Source organism: Giraffa tippelskirchi, chromosome 11 (genome assembly GCF_054371585.1).
Source record: "Giraffa tippelskirchi isolate mGirTip1 chromosome 11, T2T-mGirTip1v1.2.pri, whole genome shotgun sequence".
Taxonomy (NCBI): Eukaryota; Metazoa; Chordata; class Mammalia; order Artiodactyla; family Giraffidae; genus Giraffa; species Giraffa tippelskirchi.
Window position 1 is genome coordinate 100,681,992 of NC_137285.1, and position 24,819 is coordinate 100,706,810.

At 43.4% G+C, this 24,819-nt stretch overlaps 1 protein-coding gene across 6 annotated transcripts in view; it reads right to left on the reverse strand.

The window, feature by feature from the left end:
- Nucleotides 1-193: 193 nt before the first annotated feature.
- The window catches only part of CADM1 (cell adhesion molecule 1), a 346,709-nt gene continuing 322,083 nt past the window's right edge, over nucleotides 194-24,819 (reverse strand). For 2 of the 6 annotated variants that reach the window (XM_081544814.1, XM_081544811.1), the window contains 4 exons: nucleotides 22,871-22,903; nucleotides 15,013-15,066; nucleotides 2,508-2,639; nucleotides 194-480 (listed from right to left, as the gene is read on the reverse strand). In XM_081544814.1, coding sequence (XP_081400940.1) covers nucleotides 362-480; nucleotides 2,508-2,639; nucleotides 15,013-15,066; nucleotides 22,871-22,903 — 338 coding nt within the window. In that variant the 3' untranslated portion in view covers nucleotides 194-361. The remainder of the gene's footprint in view (nucleotides 481-2,507; nucleotides 2,640-15,012; nucleotides 15,067-22,870; nucleotides 22,904-24,819) is intronic. The other 4 variants (XM_081544816.1, XM_081544812.1, XM_081544817.1 and 1 more) reach the window with 2 other exon arrangements.

Here is a 24,819-nt window from a genome sequence, read left to right on the forward strand (position 1 = left end):
GCACAAAGGAAGAGAGAGAAAAGAAAAAAAAGAACGCAACCAACAAACAGAAAACAAGGCACAGAATTTTCTGCAATCTATCCAAACTAAATCCAAGCGTCCAAGTTTGACTTGGTAGGAAGAAATAAAAATTGAAAAACCAAACAATCAGAAAAAGAGGTGTCAAACAGCAGAGTGTACTTTTCAAAGAACATTTCTTTTCGTTTTTTTTTTAACACAGCAAATCCCAAGCCTTCCCAGTCTCACACCTTTCCACCCATTCATAAAAAAACACACGAATTTCTCGCAAGTTCCAATATCACTGTCTCTTTATCATCTAAATAGGGCCAGTTGGACACCTCATTGAAACAAAAGGGCTGATCTAGATGAAGTACTCTTTCTTTTCTTCAGAGTTGTTCTGTCCTCCTTCTGCATTGATTATAGCTGTGTCTGCGTCTGCTGCGTCATCGGCTCCTTTGGCTTCATGAGTGAAGTATGTACCTGAAAGATGAAGGGGTAAAGCACCGTGACTGTCTGATGGCCGCTGTGTAAAGTGGTACAGAGATGGCAACTTGCTTTATGGCCATCATCAGCCGAAGTGGTGTGCAGGCAGCAGAGGGGAAAAAACAATTGGAAGGAGAGAGCGAGGTGGGTGAGACAAATGGGGATCCGGGGGTTCCAAAGGCACCACTCCAACTGAACCGCTGCGATATAATTCAGCAAATGAGACATTAGAGCCGTGATTATGACCAGAGGATGTCAGCAGAAGAAGACGTGAGTGGGAGCTAAAAATGCAGGAAGCTGGAGAGCTGCTGACAGTAAACGCCCAGGACCAATGGCCAGATATGTGCACGTACATGGTTAAAGACCAAAGCAAGGAAGAGCAATTAGCCAATAAATGAATTAGGGCCCTGCTGATTTTCTACCGTCATGTCACATCGTTTATGTGAACCCTCGCTTCCTGTCTTCAGGAAGCACTGGCGCCTGTCCACTGGTGAGCGTGCGCTTGAACCTGCACAAGTAGGTTTGATTTTTCTTCTGCCTCCCATTGCAGAGTGGGGTTCCAGATTGAGAAATAATTTGATGTCTTAACAGCTGGAAGCAAGGCAAGGGATCTGCCTTAAGAAACAAGTGATGCTTGCTTCTGATGTCACTCTAGCCGGGACCCAGATTCATGGATTTGCTAATTGGCACAGCCACTTTATAATGACAATAGACAGAACATTAACGGAGTTGGTGACACTCTTTATCAGCAAGTCCCAACGGTTTATGTGGAGAAAGACAAGGGTTGCACCTCTGTATGAAATGCAGGTAGAGCTGGCACTGCCCATGATAATCAAGTCACCCTCCTCCCGTTAGGCATCGAGCTCGCAAAGATTCTTAAGTAAGAAAAGGCTGTTGAACTTTCACATTTTCACGGTGAAAAATCCGAGAAGGCAGGCAGTCGGACGGTCCCCCCGTGTCCCTCTTTCCTCTGCAGAGTACACCTTCCTCCCAGCAACTCCCAGGTATTGTGCAGACTTCAGCCCCGCTCTCTCGCCTGACCTCCTTGGCTCTATCAAGCTTAACACCAAGAGGCTGGGAGTTCTCCGCCAAACAGGCTGCCTCTTGGGGGTGGGCAGAGTGTATGCAGAGCAGTGGGCGTAGGCAGAAGGACCCCCAGTACAGAGGGCCCCAAACTGTTTTACACTTGAGATGGGCACTTTGGATTCTAAAGGTGACTGTCAAGCACCTTGGACTTCCATTGCTGTGCTCAGAGGACCCACCCTGAACCCAAGGTCTACCATCCGGCAATCTGCCAGCGCCTCGAGTTTATACTGCAGGAAAGGCCCGGTAGCCCACTGCACAGCGCTTGAGAAAAACACCCGAGAAAGACCAGGGCCAACAAAGAAAAGGAAGAATAAATTACCGAGAGGAAGAAGAGGCTCAGAGTAGCGTGGGGTAGAGGAGCGCTCGCAAAGATGATTGCCCATCCAGACTGCATGGTTGATAAGTGTGATGATTAATGGCAATTTAAATCAATTGCACTGATAATTTTAAAAATACGTATTTATGTGGCTTTTAAGGCACATCAAACTGAAGTATTCCAGCCACTGTGACCAGCTTACCCAGCATTGGGGTCCGGGGCACAGGGCTAGCCCACGTTTCCCACAAAGCAGAAGGTCACGGGGGTGCTTTCTCCCTCTTTATCATTTTGGGGTTCATGCCACACCTCACACACCAGTCCCTTATATTTTTTACTCTATCCCCAATGATGGATTGTAGAATAACAAACCTATAAAGCTTTTTATTTAGAGAAAAATCCAAATCAACGAATGCTACTCATCAACTCGCAGAGTCCTTCCTAATCAGCGGCTAAGATTTTTTTTTTTTTCCCCTCTCCCACTTCCAGGAATCAAAGAGGCTCTGTGGCCCCAGAAACCAAACTGCCTATTCAAGGACAAGCTTGCCAAGTCCTGCAAAGGCAGCGGCCATGGTGACACGAGGCTTCCTGGCTGCCCAAGCTTACAGGAGGCCCCCTGGCTTACCTTTATGTCTGGCAAAATAGCGCCCCAGAATGATGAGCAAACACAGCATGGCAAACACCACCACGGCCACGACGCCACCGATCACGGCGTGATCCACCGCCCTGATCGCGCCTTCTTCACCTGCTCGGGAATCTGTTGAGATCAGAAGAGGAACAGGGATGTAGAGTCTGTTGGGAGACACCAGAAACCCTGGAGACACTGCCTCCAGGATCAGAGGTCACCTTCTTTCTTAATGGAGGAGTCAGGATAGTCGAGATGGATGGAGTGCCACCGAGGGGACCTGTCCAGTGCTGAACTGACCTGTTCTCCCCTCAAGGCAATTTCATCCTAAGCGGCGTCGGATGCTAACACGTGTGAACACGCTTAGGGAGCAGAGAGAGAAGAAATAGAGTCTGTCCAATCCTGGCCTGGTCTTGGCGTTCACCCTCTCTGTAACCAGCTGCAGAATCTATGCAGGAGGCTGACCTAACTATTTAAGGGAGTTTGGAATGGCACCTTCAGGCAGCGACAGGAGCTGTGGAAGGCTCTTTCTAGTGATGCCCCGCGACTTATTCCCCACTAGGCATTTGCATGGGAAAAGCAAGGAGCTCAAAAGCCCCAGCTGCCTAGAGATAAAACAAGGATTAGGGGACTAGACACAAGTGACATGCCTGCTACATTTACGATGTATGAGGGAGTAAGCCTCTGTCTAAAAACCTAAAAACCTATTTCAAAAAAAGACAGCAAGGAATAATTGTCCATTGCCACAGATGGTTTTTCTTTTATTTATTTAACACTCCATCATGCAATTAATTTTCCTTTATAAGCATCACTCCCTGGGGATGTCTTCTTCCGACTGAGGAACGACATGTTTGGCTGGGGAACAACTCCAAAATGAACCCCGAATGAGCTATGGCCATGCAGAATGGATGTATGGCAGTGTAAACAATTTTAATTTAGGAATGTGGCTACATCACCCCTTGCTGAAATTCTAATGGCACCCGAGATTTATAATGTAGTAAAAAACAATTATTCTCCCGTTGATTAATACATTAACATTTTCGAGTGGAAGCTAAACCATTGTCTTTTTTTTTATTGAGTCAAGTACGACACCTCCATTAAAATGATTTACTAGCTGTACCTTACAATTTAAGCACAGCAGCAACAGAAACGGTAAAAATCTTTTAACTTTACATGATTTGTGAAGTCATATGTGAAGGATTTACCATTTAAATCTTTCAGTACAAGAAGCACATGGCCTATAAATCTGTCCCCGTAGCAGTTGCTGGACGCCTAAGAGAAATGCATTTCACCAGGAAGACGGAGAGTGCAAATTCGAGTCAATTTTTAAGAAAGATTTATCTCTGTCTCTCTCCAAAGAACAGAGCAAATCTCTGAAGCCTCCACCTCTAATAATATTTGAAGTTTATCGATCAAGTGTACAGATCCGTGACAGCTAAAGGTAATGGTGCTCTTTTGAGCCGAAACCTGATACAACGCTTTCAGCAGGAGGGCATGATTTACACTTTCTATCGATATTTCCAATTCTGCTCTGAGATTAAGTACTGAAGGATGTGGGGAAATAACTCGTGACTGAGGGTTCCATGAAAAGTGCTTTAATTAAAAGAGTTTAAATTAAAAAGTGGAGTATTTAAAGTGTTTCATTAAGTTACCATTGGAAGGACGACCCCGCCCCCCCCCAAAAAAATCCCCACTCCAAACCCAAACAGAAATGTGGATGGAATCGGAGGCAGCAGCGGGTCACCCAGGACAACAGGATGATGGGAGTTTAATTGGAGAATGGAGATGGGTTGGAGGCAGAGTACACTGCAGCCAATTAGCCCGCTCCGTGACGTGCGGGCCCCTCCAGCCACACATCTAATAAGCTCGACTTGAAATGTGGCAGAGAGGAGTCTCCCCCTGCATCCCAAAGTGCTGCCTATTGCAGAGGCGGCAGCCTCTGTGTCTTGAAAGTCATTTCAACAAGGCAGAATTCAGCTACGGAAACTTTTTTTTTTCTTCTAAGACAACAGGGCTTGTTGAAGGGGCGAGCTCCCAGGAGGAGGCAGCACGACACGTGGTATCTGCTGGAGGGTAATGCTTTACACGCCAGAGACTCTCACCCCACTGCACACGTTCAAAACTGCTCACAGGGAGACCAAAGTCATGCATAAGCCAGAAAGTTGTGCTTCCCTTAGGGAGCTGTCAAAATAGGCGCTCTTGTGGGAATGAGAATTAACTCCTCTCCAATGGCCACAAGCTTCAGACCTATTGAAAGATGAGGCTCTTTCAACTAACTCCCTGTGTCTTAGAATGGGGTGAGGAAAACAAAGTGATTCCAGCTACTGAGCAGCGGGAAAAGCTGGGTTCACGAGGCGAGAGGTGAAGAGAGGTCCTGTCCCAGGAAGATGGAGCAGAGAGAAGTTGCCCCTTCTAGACTTAACGCACTGGGGGAAGCACTCTTGTGCTCTCTGTTCCAAGACTGCCTCCTCCATGCCGAGGGGGGACCATCCTAGAAGCCTAGGGAAAGAAAGCTGGAGAGAGAGAAGTGGGGAGGGAGGGAGGAGAGATGAAGAAGGAGGGGGAAGCTCTGATAAGGGAAAACCACCCAACCAACATCACAGGGTACATATCTGTGGGATTAATTTCTCCAGCCAAAAATCATTCATTTGACCTTTGCTTTCCGGGAACTCAGAGCTGACGAGGCTCGTTTCTCCCTGCCCTGTGCCCACATTAAATACCTGGGTTCTAGTTATCTTTCCCATCCTCAGGGACATACATATTTTATAGATACTTATTTATAAGGATAATCTTTCCAGCTATCTTCTGATACTCATTTTGATCAGAAAGTTTACTACCACCACTTAATCACTGAGACATCTCTCCTGCCTTTAATTATTGTGGACGGACACAGAAGGTAAGTGGTGTTGAATTTACAGGCAACAGAGTGGGCTGCAGCTCTGTCCCACCTCTTTCCATCCCTGGCCTGCCCCGGGGTTTACTGCGGGAGGCCCTGATAGAGTCCCGGCCGTCCTCCAGGGTCTGGTGTGGCCTGGCATCCTCTATGAAGAGTGGTGCTGTCTCCAGACCTGTCTCATTCCTTTCTGTGTGTCCACGTGTGGGCTGCGTGGGTAGTTTGTCTAGTGTCATTGATTGGTCCAAGGTGGTGGCTCAGTTAGTAAAGAATCTGCCTGCAGTGCAGGAGACCCTGCTTCGATTCCTGGGTCAGGAAGATTCACTGGAGAAGGGATAGGCTACCCACTCCAGTAGTCTGGCCTGGAGAATTCCATGGAGAGAGGAGCCTGGCAGGTTATAGCTCATGGGATTGCAAATAGTCAGACATGACTGAGCAACTTTCACTTTTTGTGTGGGGGCCCCAGGTGAAGGCTGGTTCCCTACCCCTGGATGCTGTGGGCTGGTGCCTCACTCATAGCCCCAAGCAGTTACACAGGATGCTACACAGACAGGAACCAGGCTACGGGAGTAGAATGCAAACTGGACCCCAGAACAGTGTCAGCAACCAATAGGAGCATGGGTCCCACAAGGTCCACTGGCCAAGTGACCTTCCTTGTCCTGCTCACAGATGTCCCTTGGACAATTACCTCACAGAGAAAACCATGGAAATGCCCATGCCTTTCACCATCACCCACACATCCTGCTCCTTGCAGGGTGCAGAGCCTTTCCCTCGGGTCCCCATTAACTTCCCTGGGGAACATCCTCTCCAGATTTCAGGCTGCTTTTCGAATCAGACAAAGAAGGAAACCTACAGATTCTACAGCCACCCTCAGCTTCTACACTGTTGTTATTTAGTTGCTAAGTCATGTTTGACTCTTTGTGACCCCATAGACTGTAGCCTGACAGGCTCCTCTGTCCATGGGATTTCCCAGGCAAGAATACTGGAGTGGGTTGCTGTTTCCTTCTCCAGGGGATCTTCCCGACCCAGGATCGAATGCATGTCTCATGCATTGGCAGGTGGATTCTTTATTGCTGAGCCACCAGGGAAGCCCTAGCTTCTACATTACCTAAAGTGTAATATAGCTAGCTGGTGGGAGATGGCTGTATAGCACAGGGAGCTCAACCCAGTGCTCTGTGATGATCTAGAGGGGTGGGGAGTGGGTGAGAGGGAGGCTCAAGAGGGAGGGAAATATATGTATATTTATGGCTGATTCACATTGTTGTGTGGCAGAAACCAACACAACATTGTAAAGCAATTATCCTCCAATTAAAAATAAGAAAAATTACTTATTAAAAAAAGTATGTGGGCATTAAAGCACTAGTAAAACATTAAAGTGCATTAAAGCACTGATCCTCAGGCAAGTGGACAGCTCCTGGTTCAGAAGGGAGTGTTCTCCTATCTTTAAGAGACACGATTGTCCCTCTCAGTACGGGTGTAACTGTTTACTTCTGCTGAGAGTTCCTCATCAATCACTTCTCACGGGACTTCAGGTAACTCAGGCCTTGTCCCTCTGTGAGCCGGATTTTCAGGGGCACTATGTAACTGCTGGGAAGTGTCAACTCAGAGATGGGGCACAATCCTTCCTGCATTGTCCCATGCTGCAGGCCCTGCAGGCTCTGTGTGTGACATGAGACTCTTTAAGGACAGATCAATCGTGGACTGTTTAGTATTCGTGAGTTAGCTCTTCTTTGGGCCGGAAGCTGCAACAACTTGACTCCAGGTGAGGGTTTACGAGCAGCTTACAGAATACTAAGTTGGCTACCACTGCTTGGGTCACAGTTTCAACTACCCGGGGTTCCTATTAGCATCTTAGAAACTGCAAGGACAAAAAATTTCAAAGACTGTCCCAAGAGTGATGCCCGGTCCTGCTCAGTTTTTTTTTACTTTGAGGCCAGGTGACCTGGCTTGATCCTTTCCTCATGGGCAATGTGCAGGGGGTAAGTTCTAAAGGCACTCTTCCCTAGGGCCCGACAAGAAAAGTGACTGCTAGGGAACCTCGGTCTCCTTCCTCTCCCTCCGGGGGCCTCCCCTTTCTCTACTTGCTCTTATTCCCCAAATGTCTTGCCAGGGTCTCCTGAGTGCCAGGCTCTGGCAGTCACATCACCTGTGTTAAAACAGGGTGCTGTAACAGATCTTGATTTCTATGGCTACTTTGCCACCTGGCATGGGATGCCTGACATCAACTGCTGTATGAATGCCTTAATCATGGATCTGTGAAAAGCCTAGAAGCCTCCGCTGCCAGAGGCAGAGATCCATGGACAGCCACGGAATGGCCAGGATGGCCTAGACAAGCTCCTGGCAGACAGGGACTTTGGCAGGGGGGTTGCTGAGCCAAGCGCCCACTGCAGCTGCAGCAGGGCTACCTTCAGCCCAGGCCACACACACAGGACACTAAGATTGTCCCCTTGGAGGAGCTGAAGTGTGATATAGTCATACAGCTCAAACACACGGTGGAGGATGGGACCACCACCCTACCTTGGCTTCCTTCACATTTCAACCCTCCCTTGGCCTTGGCTAGAAGGCATACTCAAAAACTTGGGGAGAGCTAGACACTCCCCTTAAAATACACATACTATTTTTTAACAAAGGTTATAAACTACCCTAGGTCTCATCTTTAAAATTAATACCAAAGGAGAGGTTCTAAGGAGATGGGTCTTCCTACCTGTATTTATTGGACTATCCTATATTTAACCTTCCGCCACTTCTCTATGAATGACTGTTGCCTGATGACCTTTGGGAAAAGTGAAACTGTTGACTTTTCACAACAGTTCTGTCTGTCACTTGCTTTAGTTCTATTCTTTTTTCCTGGGCTGAGGTCTGATTGGACAAGTGAGTTTAATTAGAAACTTTGAGAAGCAGTGTTCATAGCGGAAATGCTGCCCCCTACTTCCTAGGGCTACAGGGATGACTAGATCTCAGAGGATGCTTAATGACTATGACGTCATTTGCTACTTCTTACTAGAAAGAAAGAAAAAGCTTGACAGTGGATTTTTCACATCCGAGATGAAACCAGAATCTGACCTCAAAGATAAAACCAGTCCCCAAACCTGGCACCATCTGAGAACTGCAGCTTCTCATTCTCATCACCTATTGTAGCTCCCATCACAACAACAAAAATAAGTGTGCATTTTAAAAAGCACAACTTTATTACTGAAGGGGAACAAACTGAATGGCATGCGCTGACAAAATGCCACATTATTTGCTAATCCTAATATGTTATTCTTCTTTAAGATTTGCTTTTCTCAGCACCAATTCAATTATAGATGCTACAAATCCTTCTGACATTTAATTCCCTCTTGTCAGAGAGTAGTAAATGTATACAGTACATGCACAGCTTTCCCATTAAGATGTTAATACATATTGGAGCACACCAGCCTCCATGCAGCATAACCTTTCTTTTCTGTCTTCTGAGAGAGTGGAAGGGAAGGAATAAATGTAAGGCAAGAAAATCATAAAGGTTCTCATACAGCATCCCAGGCATCTAAGATTACCCCTCGGCTGCATCTCATTCTAGCAATGTAACTCCAGCTATGCCAACGTTTCAAAAGAACTATGTTAAGCTACTTAAAGAAAAACTGCAGTCATCATCATCGCCACCATCCTGCCGCCCAGAGCTCCGTAGGCATTCACTGACATCAGAAGGACTGTGCACGGGCTCCGGTTGTACAACGATCAGGACCCGTGCTCTTAGGCAGTTACTGTCTTATCTTTTCCTTCAGAAACAGCCCAAACAGGAGATGCTGGAAGAGGTAGGAGCTCACCTCCTGCGCAGTCTGCTGGAAAGTGCACTGGACTTGCCCACAGCCTTCTACACCACGCTAGAAGCTGGGCTTCACTGCTTTTCTGCGTGACTTCAGGCAGGTCAATGAGCCACTCTCAGCCACTGAGCACCGACATACAATTCAGAGGACTGTTTTGAGGAGCCAGTGTGTTGCTGAATATGAAGAGGCCTCTCTGGGCTGGGGCTTGGCATGTCATGGGCACTCAACAGGTGTTGGTCAAATTGAAATCCACTGTCATAAAGCCCAAGGCAGGCTTTATTCCAGTGCTAATCACTGACTCCACGCAAATACTTCTAGCACTTTGGAGTAAGGGTTGTACTGCACACTTAGTGCTGTTCTCAGAGGCTAAGATGCCCCAGAGACATTAGCTGAGGTGAAGTCACCAAGCCCCTTCTTTTCATTTATGCAGAATGGCACACAGTGTGACTGGTGGTCTGGGGTGGCGGTCAAGGCTGTGGGCCTGCCGAAGGCCACCCCGTCCAAGTTATAATTCAGGTGTACCATTTAAGCATCAGGATATTAAGCATGAGAACAAGATTTTTTTTCCTTTTTAAATGATGATTTTTCTCCCTTCTCAAGTGACTTGATCTTGTTAATTTAACCAACAGTGGAAATGACCTGATGCAACAGGATGCAAACGCTCCCAAGGCATTAAGCATCACCAGAGAGACCACAAGGCACACTCCTGAGTCCTCTCTACTCATCTAATGATGAGGACTTAGCAGTGTGATTGCCTTTTCCATTTTAAGCAACAGGAAGGAACTGAGGATGAGACTGGAGTTTTCCTTAAAGAAGTAGACATCTCATAAAGAGGACAGACTTGTGAAGTATTTCCAAACATACATTTCCCACTAGAATCTCTCTCTGGAGAAAGATGCGTCAGTGGACCTCAGGCATTTGGGGGTGTAAGGATGGATTAATGAATATGGTGAAGTCACCCCAAAGCAGTGTCCAACCTGTAGAACTGGAATTTACATTTTGTGTTGGAGCCCGTCAACTTTTCAATTTGGAAGGAAAAGTTCCTATTTGATGGTCTCCTTCCTCCCCATGGGGGAAATAGTAGCATGTTGGATTATGGGAAGATCAGCAACATCATGAAGTTCAAACCCATGTTGTGGTAAAGTTATGGCCAAGCTGGCACAGACCCAGTATGATTTGCCAGTCTACTGCCTTGTACTAAATGGGATTTTGAAATAAGGGAATCTACACGTTTTAACCCTCTGCAACCCAACACCTTCCCATGGCATTTAGGACTGGCTCAGGGGAAATCCATCCCACAATTTAGGAGATCAATGGGATAATGGTACTGAAAACAAGTGAGCAGAGTTTAAGGTTGCCACTGGATGGGAAAAAGCTTGATTCAATGCTGGAAAAGATCTTTCCTTGTTGTCAGCAATATACCTGATGGGCTCTGGAGAAACCAACTTTCCCTGCCTCTTTCTTTGCAAGCACAGACTGAATCAAAAAGGGCCCAAGAGGAAAGGATTCTCAAGATCCCAGAACAAAGGAAGTGTGGATTTCACAGGGGAAGGATACTCACTTTTTAAATCAAAGTCTCTGTATCCTAAAAAGGCAGGAAATTCTATGTTTAAATTCTGATTCTGTCTCTTGAGAAAATCATTTAACCTCAGGAGCCCCAGTGTCTTCAATTGTAAACAACCCTTCCTCAACGATCTCACAGGATTTTCGGGACAATCCTCCCGTGCTGGCTCATGCTCGTCTCGTGGTCTTCCTGTCCCACTGGCCTCCCCTTGTGCGCATTTGTACCCTCCACCTTTTCCCAGTAAAGTTATTTGCTTTCATTTTACCCAGGTTTATTTTCCCCACAGCAGTAGTCTGACGTTTCATTGGGCTTTGAGCCTGTCTCCCGGACAAGAACGTAACTGTATGGGGGCAGGATCCTGGCGTGTGAAATCGAGGGCAGCTCCTGCCTCTGGTTGGTTTTGTTCACTGCTGCATCCCTGGTGCCCAGACCAGTGCCTAGCACATAGGAGCTCAAACAATTGCTGAACGAATGTGGATCCCTGAGATTACGTGTGTGCATGAGCTCTCTAAGTGCTCAGGCACTATACAAATACAAGCTAAAGAAGACCTCACTTGAAATTTAGAGGCCATATCTTAAAGTTGTCTACATAGTCCAGCTGGGTTTTGATGTTTTTCTTTATCGTCATCATTATTATTACTAGTCTAACAACAACAACAACAAAATGCAATTGCCTGTTTGCCAAATCTAGGCCATACTTTATGTGGGAGCCAGTAAGGAAAGAGTCCCCCCAAATACTAGGTCTACTGACAGTTCCTTACACATATTTTAAGCAAGTTAAGTCAGACTTTGAGGACACCCACCAGACAGATGGTTGTATATCCCACCCCAGAACTGACAATCTGGATCTGAAGGCCTTTCAGGGCTTCTATTAAACGAAGTGTTAGTTGCTCAGTTGTGTCCAACTTCTTGCAAACCCACGGACTGTAGCCTGTCAGGCTCTTCTGTCTATGGAGTTCTCTGGGCAAGAATACTGGAGTGGATTGCCATTTCCTTCTCCAGGGAATATTCCCAACCCAGGGATCAAACCCAGGTTTCCTGCATTGCAGGTGGATTCTTTTCATCTGAGTCACCAGGGAAGCTCCATTAACTAAACCGAGACCATATTTTAAGCCTGCCTTTTCTCTGTAATCTATTTAAGGGACTAGGGCTAGCTCACCTAGATCCTTCCTTAACTAACATGAATTATCAAGGCCACTCAGAAATTGCCTTCCATCCACACTTTCCTATGGATTGTGAGGGAAAAGGTTTTTCTTCCAGATCACTTTCTTGTATTAGGGCTGGAACTGAAACCGTTCTTTGGGAAGCATGAGAGCTCTGAAATTTCTTGTTGGTGCCTTTGCTTCAAAAGCAGAAGCCTGATGGATTGCTCTGATTGTGCCGGAGGGCTATTCTCTGGCACGCTGTATATTTACCACCATACTCCACTAAACAGTCCCTAAAGGCCCTTCCATCGCTGAAGGGAGCAAGGCAGTTGGAGACATTTTTTAAAAAGTTTTAAAATAAAATAGAAGAATAATAGGCTTGAAGCCATTCTATTCCACATGAGTGGCAATAACCACCAGCTGTCACAGGGAAACAGCAGATGTAATTGATAAAACAATTGAAAACTCTTGTGGATCCATCATCAATAAAGTTAACACCCAAAAAGTCAATGAAAGGGTTCAAAGTAGAACTGGAGAAGCTCCCCAGGTCCACCAATAATTAAATCACTGAACTACACACAAGCATAATTTTTTAATGCAGATTAAAGAGGAGGATCAGCTGGGCAACTTGCTTTGCTCGGTGAGGCTAGGGCACCACATGGTGCTTATGCAATTGTCATTAGCTGAGGTGGCAGTGGTGAATGGGGGAGGAGGGAAACAGGGGGCAAGCGGAAGACAGACCAGCATTATTTTGAAGGAAAAAGCAGGATGTAACATTTACCCATAACAAGGAAAGAATGAAATTTCTACCCAGATGGAGCAGGGAATGGATGGTAATATTATTCATTACCACAGTTTAGCATTAAATGTGCAACACCTCCTCTAATTTATTGATGGACTGTTTAAGACGGGTGTTAACCTGTTTGTCTTGTCTTATAATTGAATTCAGTCTCCAGGCTACAGAAATTTGAGAAGTTCATCCTTTCTCAATCAATATGCTCCCCTTCAGTGACCCATTTCAAGACAGCTTCATAAAAAATAATGTATTTTGTTTTAATAAATTTAAACACTATGACAGCTGCTCAATTTTTATTGGGTGGTTTTTTTTTTTCCCTTCAGATGTCTCTTTGCTGCCGAGTGAAGCCATGCTCACAATCAATAGTAATTGATTAATCAGCATCCCCTTTGAACAAAGGTGCTAATCAGTTTTTGATTAGTTCATCAAACCAGATGCAAAGGCAGCCCAGCCCCTGCCTGATGGATCATCAGGGTTCTACTTGACTTATGGCTTCCGTGCAACGTGTGACTGCAGTGTTCCTGGATGGGGAGGGGGGGAACAACGTAATTATTAATTTAACCGAATTATTATGAACACAAACAGTTGTTGGTTTATTGCTCCTGACTCAGGGGTGATTGATAGAGCTGCGGCAAGGCTGCATCTGACTTGGTGCAGAGCTGAGAGACCCAGAGTAGTCCTTAATTGATGATGCTGGAGGAAAGGGTGATGGCTGCTTTAGTCCCATTTTCCTAAGGAGAAGAAAAATGACTTCTATGTATCTGAGAGATCCTTGTCTGGCTGATATGCCAAGAGGGATCAGGGCCAAGGAGAACTCAGTCCCTTCTTAGGCTCCTTGAGACAATCCAATTGCCACTGTGTCACAGGGCTATTTTATTTAGGGTCAGGGTCAGAAATGAGTGGACTACTTACACTCAGCACGATATTCTAAGCAAGGAGAAGGACTCATCTACTCTCACTTCAAAAAAAAAGATTAGGCTAATGTTTTTGCAACTTTTCTAAATCCATCACAAACGGGAGGCAAAAAATAAAACACTGGTTTGATGGCCAGCTATCTTTCTAATCTTCTATTTATTTATCTGTCTAAATTCCTTGGGATTTGGAATTCATTTATTCGTCGAACAAGCATCACTTGAGAGCTTACAACACAACAGGTGTGCAGCAGTGAACGAAACCAATATGGCCTCCTGGAGCTTCCACTCTGCGGGAAAATCCAACAGTTCAAATTTAAACTGGGACACGCTACATAGCAGAAAAATAAAGGCATCCTTGAGGCTTGATAGAAGCACAGAGGAGGCAATAAATCTATTGACTGTGAAAGACAGTGGTACTATCTCAGTCTCTCACTGGGTAAGTAAGACCTGTAGTTAAAGCCACACCTCAACAACCAACTATTCAAGGGAGCTGCAGTGAAATCTCTCCAAGAAGGGCAACGTGGAACCCTTGTTTCCAAATGGCTGGAGTCAGCATCTATGGTCCTCTGCCTTGGTTTCTCCTAATGAGGAAGGGCCCTTCCTTACTGACTTATTAAGAAGCAACTGATCAAAATGTTTCAGGAGCTATAGCAGGTTGGCAGTGAAGTACCAGGACATCATGGGAGATCATATAATTGTTTAGCTCTGACCATTTTAAACCTCCTTCCCCTCCTTTATAGGATATGCTTCTTCTTCTGGATTAGTAACACCTAAATCCTGGAACCAAGCATGAAACCTACTTTTGCAAGAGCTCAGCGTGCTGTGAAAAAGGTCTGAGGTGGATAATTAGTTTACATCATGGTATCTGACAAAACAATTGCCCCCCTCCCTTCCTCTCTTCCCCTCCCTGCCCCCTCCTAAGATTAACTATGACCTGGCTTTTCTAGTATATTCCACAGAAGGGGATGATCAATATGAGTTTTTTGTTGTTGTTGTTAATAAAGATCTTGTCTCATAATCCAACATCCTTAAAAAGCTTTGAATTGCAACAAATTTTTCATGAACAGTTATATATTTAGAACATAAAAATTCTTTTAAGCCACTGAACAGAGTGGCTTTAGCACAGTCCCAAAGATGATTTGACCTCTACTGCTTTACAGAGTCAGCCCCAATCTGAAATATATATGCAATATACAAGCAGAGAAATATACAGGGAAGAGAGGTGGGTGGGGAGGAAGAAAGTGTTAATAAAAATCTGTTCTTTCTTTAGTCTCAAAACCCACAGTTTTGAATTAACTGCTCAGTGATGCAAATGGCCATGTTGTGGAAGTGGACGCAGGGCCCACAGGTTGGACACTGCAGAGCCTTTTACCTAATGACTAGCCCTTACCTGAGAGGTCCTCACTGTCCAGTTCTTCTGCGGAATTGGGCAACTGAGTAAGGCCTTACAAGTAAAAACAAATCGTTTTTCTTTTCATTCCTCAAGGGACATAAACAAAACACTTAAGAACTGAGGATGAATTTCTTAAAAATTAAAAAAAAAAAACATGAGCCAAATCTCTTGCCATCTCTCTCTCTTTTTTGGAGAGCTTAAATGTATTAATCCATAAGTACATTTCTCCAATCATTTCATTTTGTTATGGATACACAATCAAGGCAGAAAGATTCCTCAGTCTCCACTTTCAAAGCACATGAAACATGAAGGTGAATGTTTCAAATCACTCATTCATAACAGCATGCAGAAAGAAAAAAAAAATAAAGCCTGATTGTTCGCTGTCGATGCTCTGACAGAGCTCTTAAATACAAATATATTTAGATGTTACATACTGATGTATGTAAGTTTTAGTTCACATTTTACTATAAATTGAAATTCCTGGCCAAGACTGACAAACAGAGTTCATTATCAGTTGATGATGATCTTGGATCATTTATTTCAAAATGGTGCGGCATCTGCTAACTGCAGATTGCAGGTTATGCTTTCATCAGAAAATCTGATTTGCAAAATATTTTTCAAAAAGAGAATTTCAAAAACCAGTGGTATTCCTGAAAAAAAAAAAAAAAAGAAACCCTCAAAGCTGAAAAAGCAGTTAGGTCAGGAGATAATCAAGTGGCGCCTGAAATGTCTGTATTTGAGTTAGCACCAATGATGGCCAGCTGGGAGGGCTCTCAGCTAGCTGTGTTTGGAAAGGAAAGAGGTGAAGACGGAAACAGATAAACCATGGGGGGCTTAGCAAGGAGACGGGCCTCCCTTTCCTCTTGCTGTATTTGCAGGCTACTCCCTTTAATGAAGTTAAAAGCACCACAAAATGTTAGGCAATCTAGTGGGCCTTTACTTGTTTCTCCCTGTTTAGCTCAAAGTCGTGTCTGGTTTGAGCAGACTTGCTCCAGGTCCCCTCGTCTGCACAATAATTGGCTAATATTTCTCCGATGAGATTTGTCACTTTTGAAGATACCTGTGGACCTGTTAAACTGGAATGAGGGGCATGCTTTTTTTTTTTTTCCATCTTTCTCTTCTCTTATGGTCAAGCACAAAATATACTCAGTAAGTATTTGCTGAATTAATGATTTGGGAGTAATGCTCAGTGAACTACCAGCAAGAGCATAATAGCAACTAAAACAAATGCTCTGGAAATAAGCAATGTCAAACTGATCACACGATTCAAAAGGTCCCAGATCAACAGAAACACTTATGTAGAAATGGACAGTAAAAGCTTGGATTTTGTAAGTTGTTTTATAAAGAAACCAAATGAATATTGATAGCTCAGTCGTGTCCGACTCTTTGTGACCCCATGGACTATATATATATAGTCCATGGAATTCTCCAGGCCAGAATACTGGAGGGGGTAGCCATTCCCTTCTCCAGGGGATCTTCCCAATCCAGGGATTGAACCCAGGTCTCTAGCATTGCAGGTGGATTCTTTACCAGCTGATCCACGAGGGAAGCCCAAGAATACTGGAGTGGGTAGCCTATCCCTTCTCCAGCAGATCTTCCAGACCCAGGAATCAAACGAGGGTTTACTGCGTGCAGGTGGATTCTTTACCAGCTGATCCACGAGGGAAGCCCAAGAATACTGGAGTGGGTAGCCTATCCCTTCTCCAGCAGATCTTCCAGACCCAGGAATCAAACGAGGGTTTACTGCGTGCAGGTGGATTCTTTACCAGCTGATCCACGAGGGAAGCCCAAGAATACTGGAGTGGGTAGCCTATCCCTTCTCCAGCAGATCTTCCAGACCCAGGAATCAAACGAGGGTTTACTGCGTGCAGGTGGATTCTTTATCAACTGAGCTATCAGGGAAGCTCCTTTATAAAGAAGCCAAATGAATATTGATAGCTACGTTGGTGCTGTGAAAGAGTCATATCAGCTCTTGAAGACTTTCTATCATGACCCTTGGGTGCCAATATTCAAGGACATGTGCCAATTAGACATGGGAGGATTCAAAATTCATGGATGTTCCCAAGCTATGGATTTAGGCAACCATGGGAAAGCAATGAGAAATGCAATAAATTACAGAGGCTACTGAGTAGGGATGGTATGCACTGGTTCTGAAATCTGATTGGTTGAAAGTGTTCCCATTTCTAATTGGCTTTATTCGTTGTATAAAGACTGATGAACACAATTATTTGAATAATTGTTATAAATGGGCAACATAAAGAACTTCTTTGTAGTTAATTATGAATTTGCAGTTCTCAGGAGGCTAATCCCTCACTTTTATGTGGCCCAATGAATATCAAAGCATTCTACATATGTGCTTGGCACCCACTGAACCATATTAAACGAGGATGTTTCAAGTAGGCAGCTTTACCGCTGAAGGCTTGTTTCCCTGGGGAGGGCATTAGAAAGCTAATTTTACAAAATAAAGACAAATATGTTTATGAAATATCATTGATATGCAAAGTTTCCCATTAAAAAGTGACAGACAGTTTATACACACCTCATTAAAGATGAAACTGTCATTTTTAACGGCATAAACTTTAAAATATACCAAATCATCTGGAATCTACTGCTCATATTACATCTGAAAGTGGGAAGCCATTTAGGTTAGTGGTGTTAAATTTATTTTTGCACTACTATTGCTCATTTTATGAGTCTATAGTGCTCCTCCATAGTTGGCTAATTTCAGAATAAATATAATTAGGAAGAGTTTACTGAAGCACTGAGTGTACAAGTAAAGACAAGCAAAATTTACCTCCTAAAATTGCTTTGGCTTAGGTAGTTTTCTTTCATGATAAAAATTATACAGCTCTCATTTTCTCAAAGAAAAAGACAAAGATGCAATTTATGAGGCAGAGAATAGTCTTCAAAAGGAAACTCTGCCATTTAACAATAAGTGGGAAATTACTTCTGAGTTTTGCTCTTATCACTTGTTGAAGCCTTTCCTCATCACTTCAATTAAAATGTATTCAACACATTTCTCTAAACTTCGTTAAACAAATGAAAGTTTACTTTTGGTCCATATGGAATTTTCTTTTGAGCAATTAATAAAATCCTAAGGTGCAAACATGATGATTTAATACATCAGAATCATCTCTTCCACAGACAGGAATCTCACTTCTTCGTGATGCTATTATGGGCTGCCTATCCCATGCCTTTCTGCAGACAGTGCTTCTGCTGTTGGGATAGTTACTCCTTTCCAGCAGAAATCACCGGCTTCTAAAGATGGTAGGAATGGCATGGTAATTTTAAACCAGGTTAAGGAAAACTTCAAAAATTAGAAACAGCAAGAAATCCTAGGGATATTTGAATAAATTCAAGGTCAAGTAAAATCTGAATGTTTGGGGGTTGAGTTCATCAGGGTTTCCCTGTTTTTTCCTGAAACTTACAAAACAGAATGAGCAAATAAAACCTCTAGGAAACAAAAAACTTCCCACTGGCCCTAGTATTATTCCCGTTATGAAAAAGTAGGCGATGGTCTCTCTCTTACCTAAGCAGCACACATCTGATCACTTGGCCATATTATGGAATCTGTTACTTTCATCACCAGCCATTAAGAGTTCAGACGCCCCCGGTTGTTTTATTCTAAAAGCTCAGTCAGTCATCCTGTTCTTCCTGCTTTGTCAGCTTTTCTGGAGAGTTTTTCCCTTCATCCCATTAGCAGAAATTTGGTTCACGCCGTTAAACAGTAGCATATTGTTTGCAAACTGCATAGCAAGGCTGAAACACAATCTTCAGGTCCTGCAGCCATTCGTAAACCTCTTTAGCTTGGTTCTTGAGTAGAACACACATGTCTGCAGAGTCCCTTGACTGAATGACAGCCTTCGAATGCCATTGTTGTGAGCTCAAACAGAGAGATGTGCAGAGAGGTGCATACACAGATGGTGGACATAGAGGTTGTAATAATGCGCACTGCTGGCTATTGTTGCTTAAAAATGGGCTTCAGAATTTCCCCACAATTGAACAGAAAGATAAGGAATTTCATGTGATTTTAGACTTCCATCACAGCTTGCACTACTTATAAAATAAGTCAGGGAAAGAGAGATTTGTGGGGTAGTTACCTAAGGGCAGTGGTCTAGGAGAAGAGCATGGATCTAGCACAGGGCAAACGTTTTGGAACCAAAACTGAAAATGAAAAATTATGTCAGAGGGGTTCCCGGTGTGAGTCTCGCTATACTTGCAAACTGAATTAAAAACTAGTTACCTCATTTGAGGTTATAAATCATGAGACCATCAGCCTCTAATGTATTAAGAGGTGGAAAGCAAAAGGACAGGTAGCCTTGAAAAAAAAAAAAAAAGCAGGAGGGTAGAGAGAGAGAGAGAAAGACAGAGAGAAAACCCCAAACCCAGAGGAAGCCAGCTGACTGCAGTGCAGCAAAAGCACAAGCACTATTCCAGACCATGGGCATGCTGTCACCCAAAACCTCACAAGAGGGAGGTGGGTGGGGGAAGAGAGAGGGGACACACAGGGCACAAAAAGAACAATGCACAAGACACTTACAGAGAAGCACCCACATTGGAACAAACAAACAAAAACCATCACACGCACCCACACGTCAATAACCATAAGAACGACTACACCATCCGTGCTTACATCACTCATGCATTTCTGCCATCAATTTCAGACCATATGGTACCAGGATTTGGCAGAGTGTTTTTTTTTGGGTTTTTTTTGGCATTGCTCAACATGCACACATGACACAGGATTCTTCCTGTCCAGGCCTTAAGGATGAGCTCCAAAAACGCAAATGCTCAAGATCCTTCTTCAAAGAAGATCCCTTCAGTCACCCTAGTCTAGGAATACCATTCTTACACTCACATTTATCTTTACTATCAATTAGATCCTTAAAGACACACTGTGGCTGATTGTTGTTTGGTTTCTTTTTGGAGAAAATCCATTTGCTTTTGAATCATGCCCATGCACTTCTAACCTTCCAATACATGCTTATTTCAATCAGATATTTGTAAGAACAAAAGGTCAACATACATCAACAACTGATATACTTCATACGTACTCTAGCAACACAAGCTTGAATAAAACATTTTAATGAGTCTTCAAAGGGAAAGCATTTTGTAAAAAAAATATTTTTTCCTTTTTAGAAAGGAGAAATATGGAAGGAAATCCACCTGGAAAACTTTAGGACCAGTACAATGGTCACAACTGGCTGACCTAGTATGTCTTGTCATTTAAGTTGCCAAGTTATCAAACCACATTTTTCTAGGCCCAGATCCCCAACATGAACACCTCAAGATAAGTCTCAAGTGAATCTTAGTCACATGGGTTTACCAATAAATCACTTCAATTAAATCAGTTCTATATCCTCATCTCCTTGGAAATCTGGTCGCCTGCTTTGTAACTTCCATCACATTCTATTACCTTTTATATCCTGGCAACTGACCTGGAAGACTTTTTCCTCCTCTGTCAAGTCAAATTCTAGATATTACTTTGGCTTTCATTTAAGCTTTCTGCTGCGGGTTGGAGAGTATGCTGTTTAAAAGTGGTAGGATCCCTTTATGAGGATGCTATGAGGGTTTTAGATAAGTTGGGGCATGTATTTATAAATGCATTTTATAGGAATCAACCTGGATTATCACTTCTCTCCTCCTGCTGTTAAGGGATCATATATGTAATATAGATATATATACATACATATTATTCTTATTTCCTTTTTTTCTCCCTGAATTTCTTGGCTCAAGGTATACTTCTCAAGCACTGCTGGTCAACAGCATCCTACCTGAGATATTGCTGACTTGAACACTATCCCTGAACTAGTAAGAAAGTGCTTGCTTCTCACGGTACACAGGCATCTCTGTTTCCTGCCACAGGAATGTGAGTTCTATTCCAAGTGTCTCTTTATTATACCCTCAAAAGAGATCACCTTCACTTTCTCTTTCCCCATAGATAAATATATGATCATACAGAGAAAGAAAAAGTGAAGGTGATCTCTTTTTGATCATATCAGTATCCTAAAATCAGGACTGGCCCCAAAGTTAATTTCTTATTTTTCAGGTCAAGGGACATATTTTTTACCTTGGATTATCCCACCCAACTCCAAGATCTAAAACTATTAGAGTCATATAAGTACACAAATTTTATTAAAGGGACCTAGAAAACAGAAGTCTGGAGTCTTAGGAGATAAATGATCGATACTTCTTCAAAAGAACTCACAGAATTCAGGCATCTTATGGTTACATTTGACCCTAGAGTTAATTATTGAAAGCTCAGAACTTAAAGCATCCTAAAAAGAATAGAACAAAATCTCTTGAACTACATTAAAATAGCCTTAAAGCTCTGAGAATAATCGATAAAAGTCAGGAAGTGCTCAATTAATGATGAAACCTACAAATAACTGAGCTTAATGGAGTGTGATGCCTAAGATGTAGCAAGCACTATGGGGCATTACCTTGGAAAGTGGAAGTTTTATACCTAATTAATTTCTCATGATTGTTGGTGTAGCTGGGCCTTTAACTAATTTTATGAACTTTTCCCTTTATGCCAATAACAGGAAAGGGTGGGGGGAGGTGAATTAGGGCCTGAAGGGGTATTACCCCATACCCACTTTTGTTCTGCTTTCTTAGAATTTCTCATCAGAAGGTCCAGGTATGGAGGTGGTCTGCCAAGTATCAAGGCCTGACCTTCATGGCCAGCTTACACAGGTTTTGCCAGAGATTTCTAACTGGTAAGGTCTAAATGTAGGTCTATTTAAGAAGGTCAGTCGTGCTAGGAAGAGCTGTTTCTCTAAAAGTTGAATGAACAACATAGGCTTGGCTGATCACCCTTTGTCATTTAAATGATGGATTTCAACTCTGTCAGAGTGTGCAAAGTGATTTAAGTAGGCCTTTTACCAAATAATTCCCTTGGATTCAGTTATTAAAATTCAGCCTAGTTTTAACTAACGTGTCTTTCTCCAAAGCACAATATCAGCAGGGTGAGATTTGAGCTAAGTAATAAAGTAATATACAGATGAAACATGATTCTCATTTTCTAATGGGAGAGACATAGAAAAGTGAATAGACCTCTTCCAACCTAGGAAGTCAGAGGAGAAACTGGGGAAAGGATTCCCTGATACCCGCTCCCGAGCTTCACTTACTCAATTTTTATCCACTTTTGGCTGAAATCATAATGAGTTTGTTCTTTTAGTATTTTGTCTACAAGATAGCCCCCCAAAATGATCTTTTTCAAGTCTCAGTTAATGCTGTTGAAATGTATATACGCTATCCTTCTTAGTCTGGAGATGTTTTCTGTCAAATGTTAGCATAAGCTTATATGCACACATGGAGATTAAGCACACGTGGTCATGGAGGTAAATACGATTGGGAATATAATTAAAGAACAAACTTCTTCCTCATCCCTACGTCATGCACTGAAACAGGAATCTTTCGCCCTGATCTGTCCTACAAATGACTCCTCTTCAAGATGTACCTGGAACTCTAGGCTATAAATGAAGAAAGCAACTGGGCCTTTAATCCAGATGCTATGATTTCAAGGCAAATATTAGTTCTTTTTTTGGAGACCCTTATGTTTCAGGGCCTGGCGGCATTATAGAAATAAGGGCTACATGCAGCTAAAACTTCCTCTAACCCAGTTAGCCGGTGTGGAGGCGGCCTCATCTCAGACTGCAACCATTGGCCACTGAACTTACAACAGAAATGACAAGACTCGACATCCTTTCAAGCCTCACAAATTAGAGTACATTTATGAGATCAGTCTACTTGGAACACAGTTTCCCTTGAAGACTACATTTCTCTTTTTCCCAGGCTTGCCTTGCCGCTCAGCAGTGCTGAGAAAGTAGATAAACAGTAATGTGGTACCAACCGTGAACTGCTGGTTCTGTCGTCGCCGTGGTGTCTACAGACGGGAACAGAGGATTGGAGGAAGGGAAGAAACAGGAGGAACGGCATGCAAAAAAAGGGAAAATGGAAAAAAATGGAACAGATAATATATGAGCAAGCTTTCAAAGAACATCGCGTGACAAGCAATAATAAATGAAAAGCCAAAAGCATTTGAAGTGAGTTGCACTGTTTTAAGACATGCCTTCAGCTCAAAGCTGCGAGCCAGTGAGGATAACAGTAAATTCTTTGGTTTTGGGGGCTTGCCAGGACACATCTATTTGCTAGTCAAGAGTCAGGGGAACATGCAAAGTGATGAGAAACACCAGTGCAAACTCAGTGACTGGTGGATGGCTCTGAACGCATCAAGGCTCAGGACTGCAACACAAAAGCTCAGTCAAGAGGCTGGCTGAGCAACAGATTCATACATTCAAACATTGCCTTTGTTTTAACCCAACCCACCCGGGGAACTTGGGGTTTATGACTCCCAATCAGGCGTCACTGAGTCAATTGCATGTTTAGGATCCTTTTACGGCTCATAGGCAGATGCCTGCAGATGAATACAGGGTTTCAAGTTTTTCATCTAGTGTGTTATTTCAGCAGAGTTCAGCTGGAAAGTTCAGTTAACTTGGAGGTCATGGGGATGAACATGTTAAAGGTTTTCAGACTGGTCTTTATACACACACACACACACACACACACACACACACACACACACTCACCACTCACCCATCCTTCATTCTGCAGATCTTACTACGTTACACTCTTAAGAGCAGAAGTCTGGCATGGAAACAACCAGGTCCACATAATTTGCAAAACGCCACTTCTCATCATGTGACATTCCCAAAGTTAAAGCATCCAGTCATCCCTTAGCTCATGATCCAGAACCACTTTCACTGTTGTGAGCTGCCAGGAGTCCTACCTCCAGGGTGAATTAGGAGATGGCACGTGATGCTTTTTCACTGCCAGATGCACTTGCTGTGGAAGAAACCCTGGTCTGTCTCTTTCTTCTTCTATTTCTAATGCTGTTCAAGTTTTCTCCTTCAAAACCTTTCAGGCTTCAAAATCAGGCCTGCTGTATTGGCTCCTCTTCATGGAAAATTCCCCAAGGGGCTCCAGAAATTTCCTTTCTCATTTTGGCTACAGGGGAAGTGGGATAAATATCTAACAAAATGCTTGGTGACATTCTTTTTCCAAAGTCATTTTAACACCACTCTTCTAGCCAACTTCATTCCACTGTCAACCCGTCTGGCCGGGTTTTAATGTTCAGCTTCACCCTCTCGAGGTGTCTCCCTCCATGGTCCCCTTCTGGCCAGAGAGCAGTGCTGACACCCACACACGAGCTGGTCATGTTGAGGGGAAGTGGGATTTTGGGTTAACACTGGGAGTAGTTACCTGTACTTTCTTTTCTTTTTTGTTTAATCATGCAGCTGGTAATTATTTTCATGAGTTTAAGAGACTCCAGAAGACTCGTTCGGACTTGACACAGGCAATGTTTAAATGCACCATAATGCCAAATGTGACTTTGTTTTTGGTCCAAGGAGCCTGGTGCTTCTGATTTATAAATATGACACATAAATTCACACCGGTGTTCCCCTTCATTGGCATGCCCTCCTCAGAATCCTAGACCATCAAAAAATTAGATCCCTTCTAAGGAGCCAGAATTAACTACAAGTCTGAGAGGCCATTGCAGCTTAATATAACTTATAGCTGAGTTTCTGAAGAACAGATGAAGGAAAGAAAAACATAAACCACATCAGAACGCAATACTTACTTACAAGTCTGTACGCATAAAATAGCAGTTAAAAAACAATACCGAAAATTGTATAGTTGAAACATCTCTACATCAGATGCTCACAACACATCTCCTTACTTTAAACATTCAACTCAATGTTAGTTTGCAGTGCTTTCAAATGGAGGGGCAAAATCAAATGC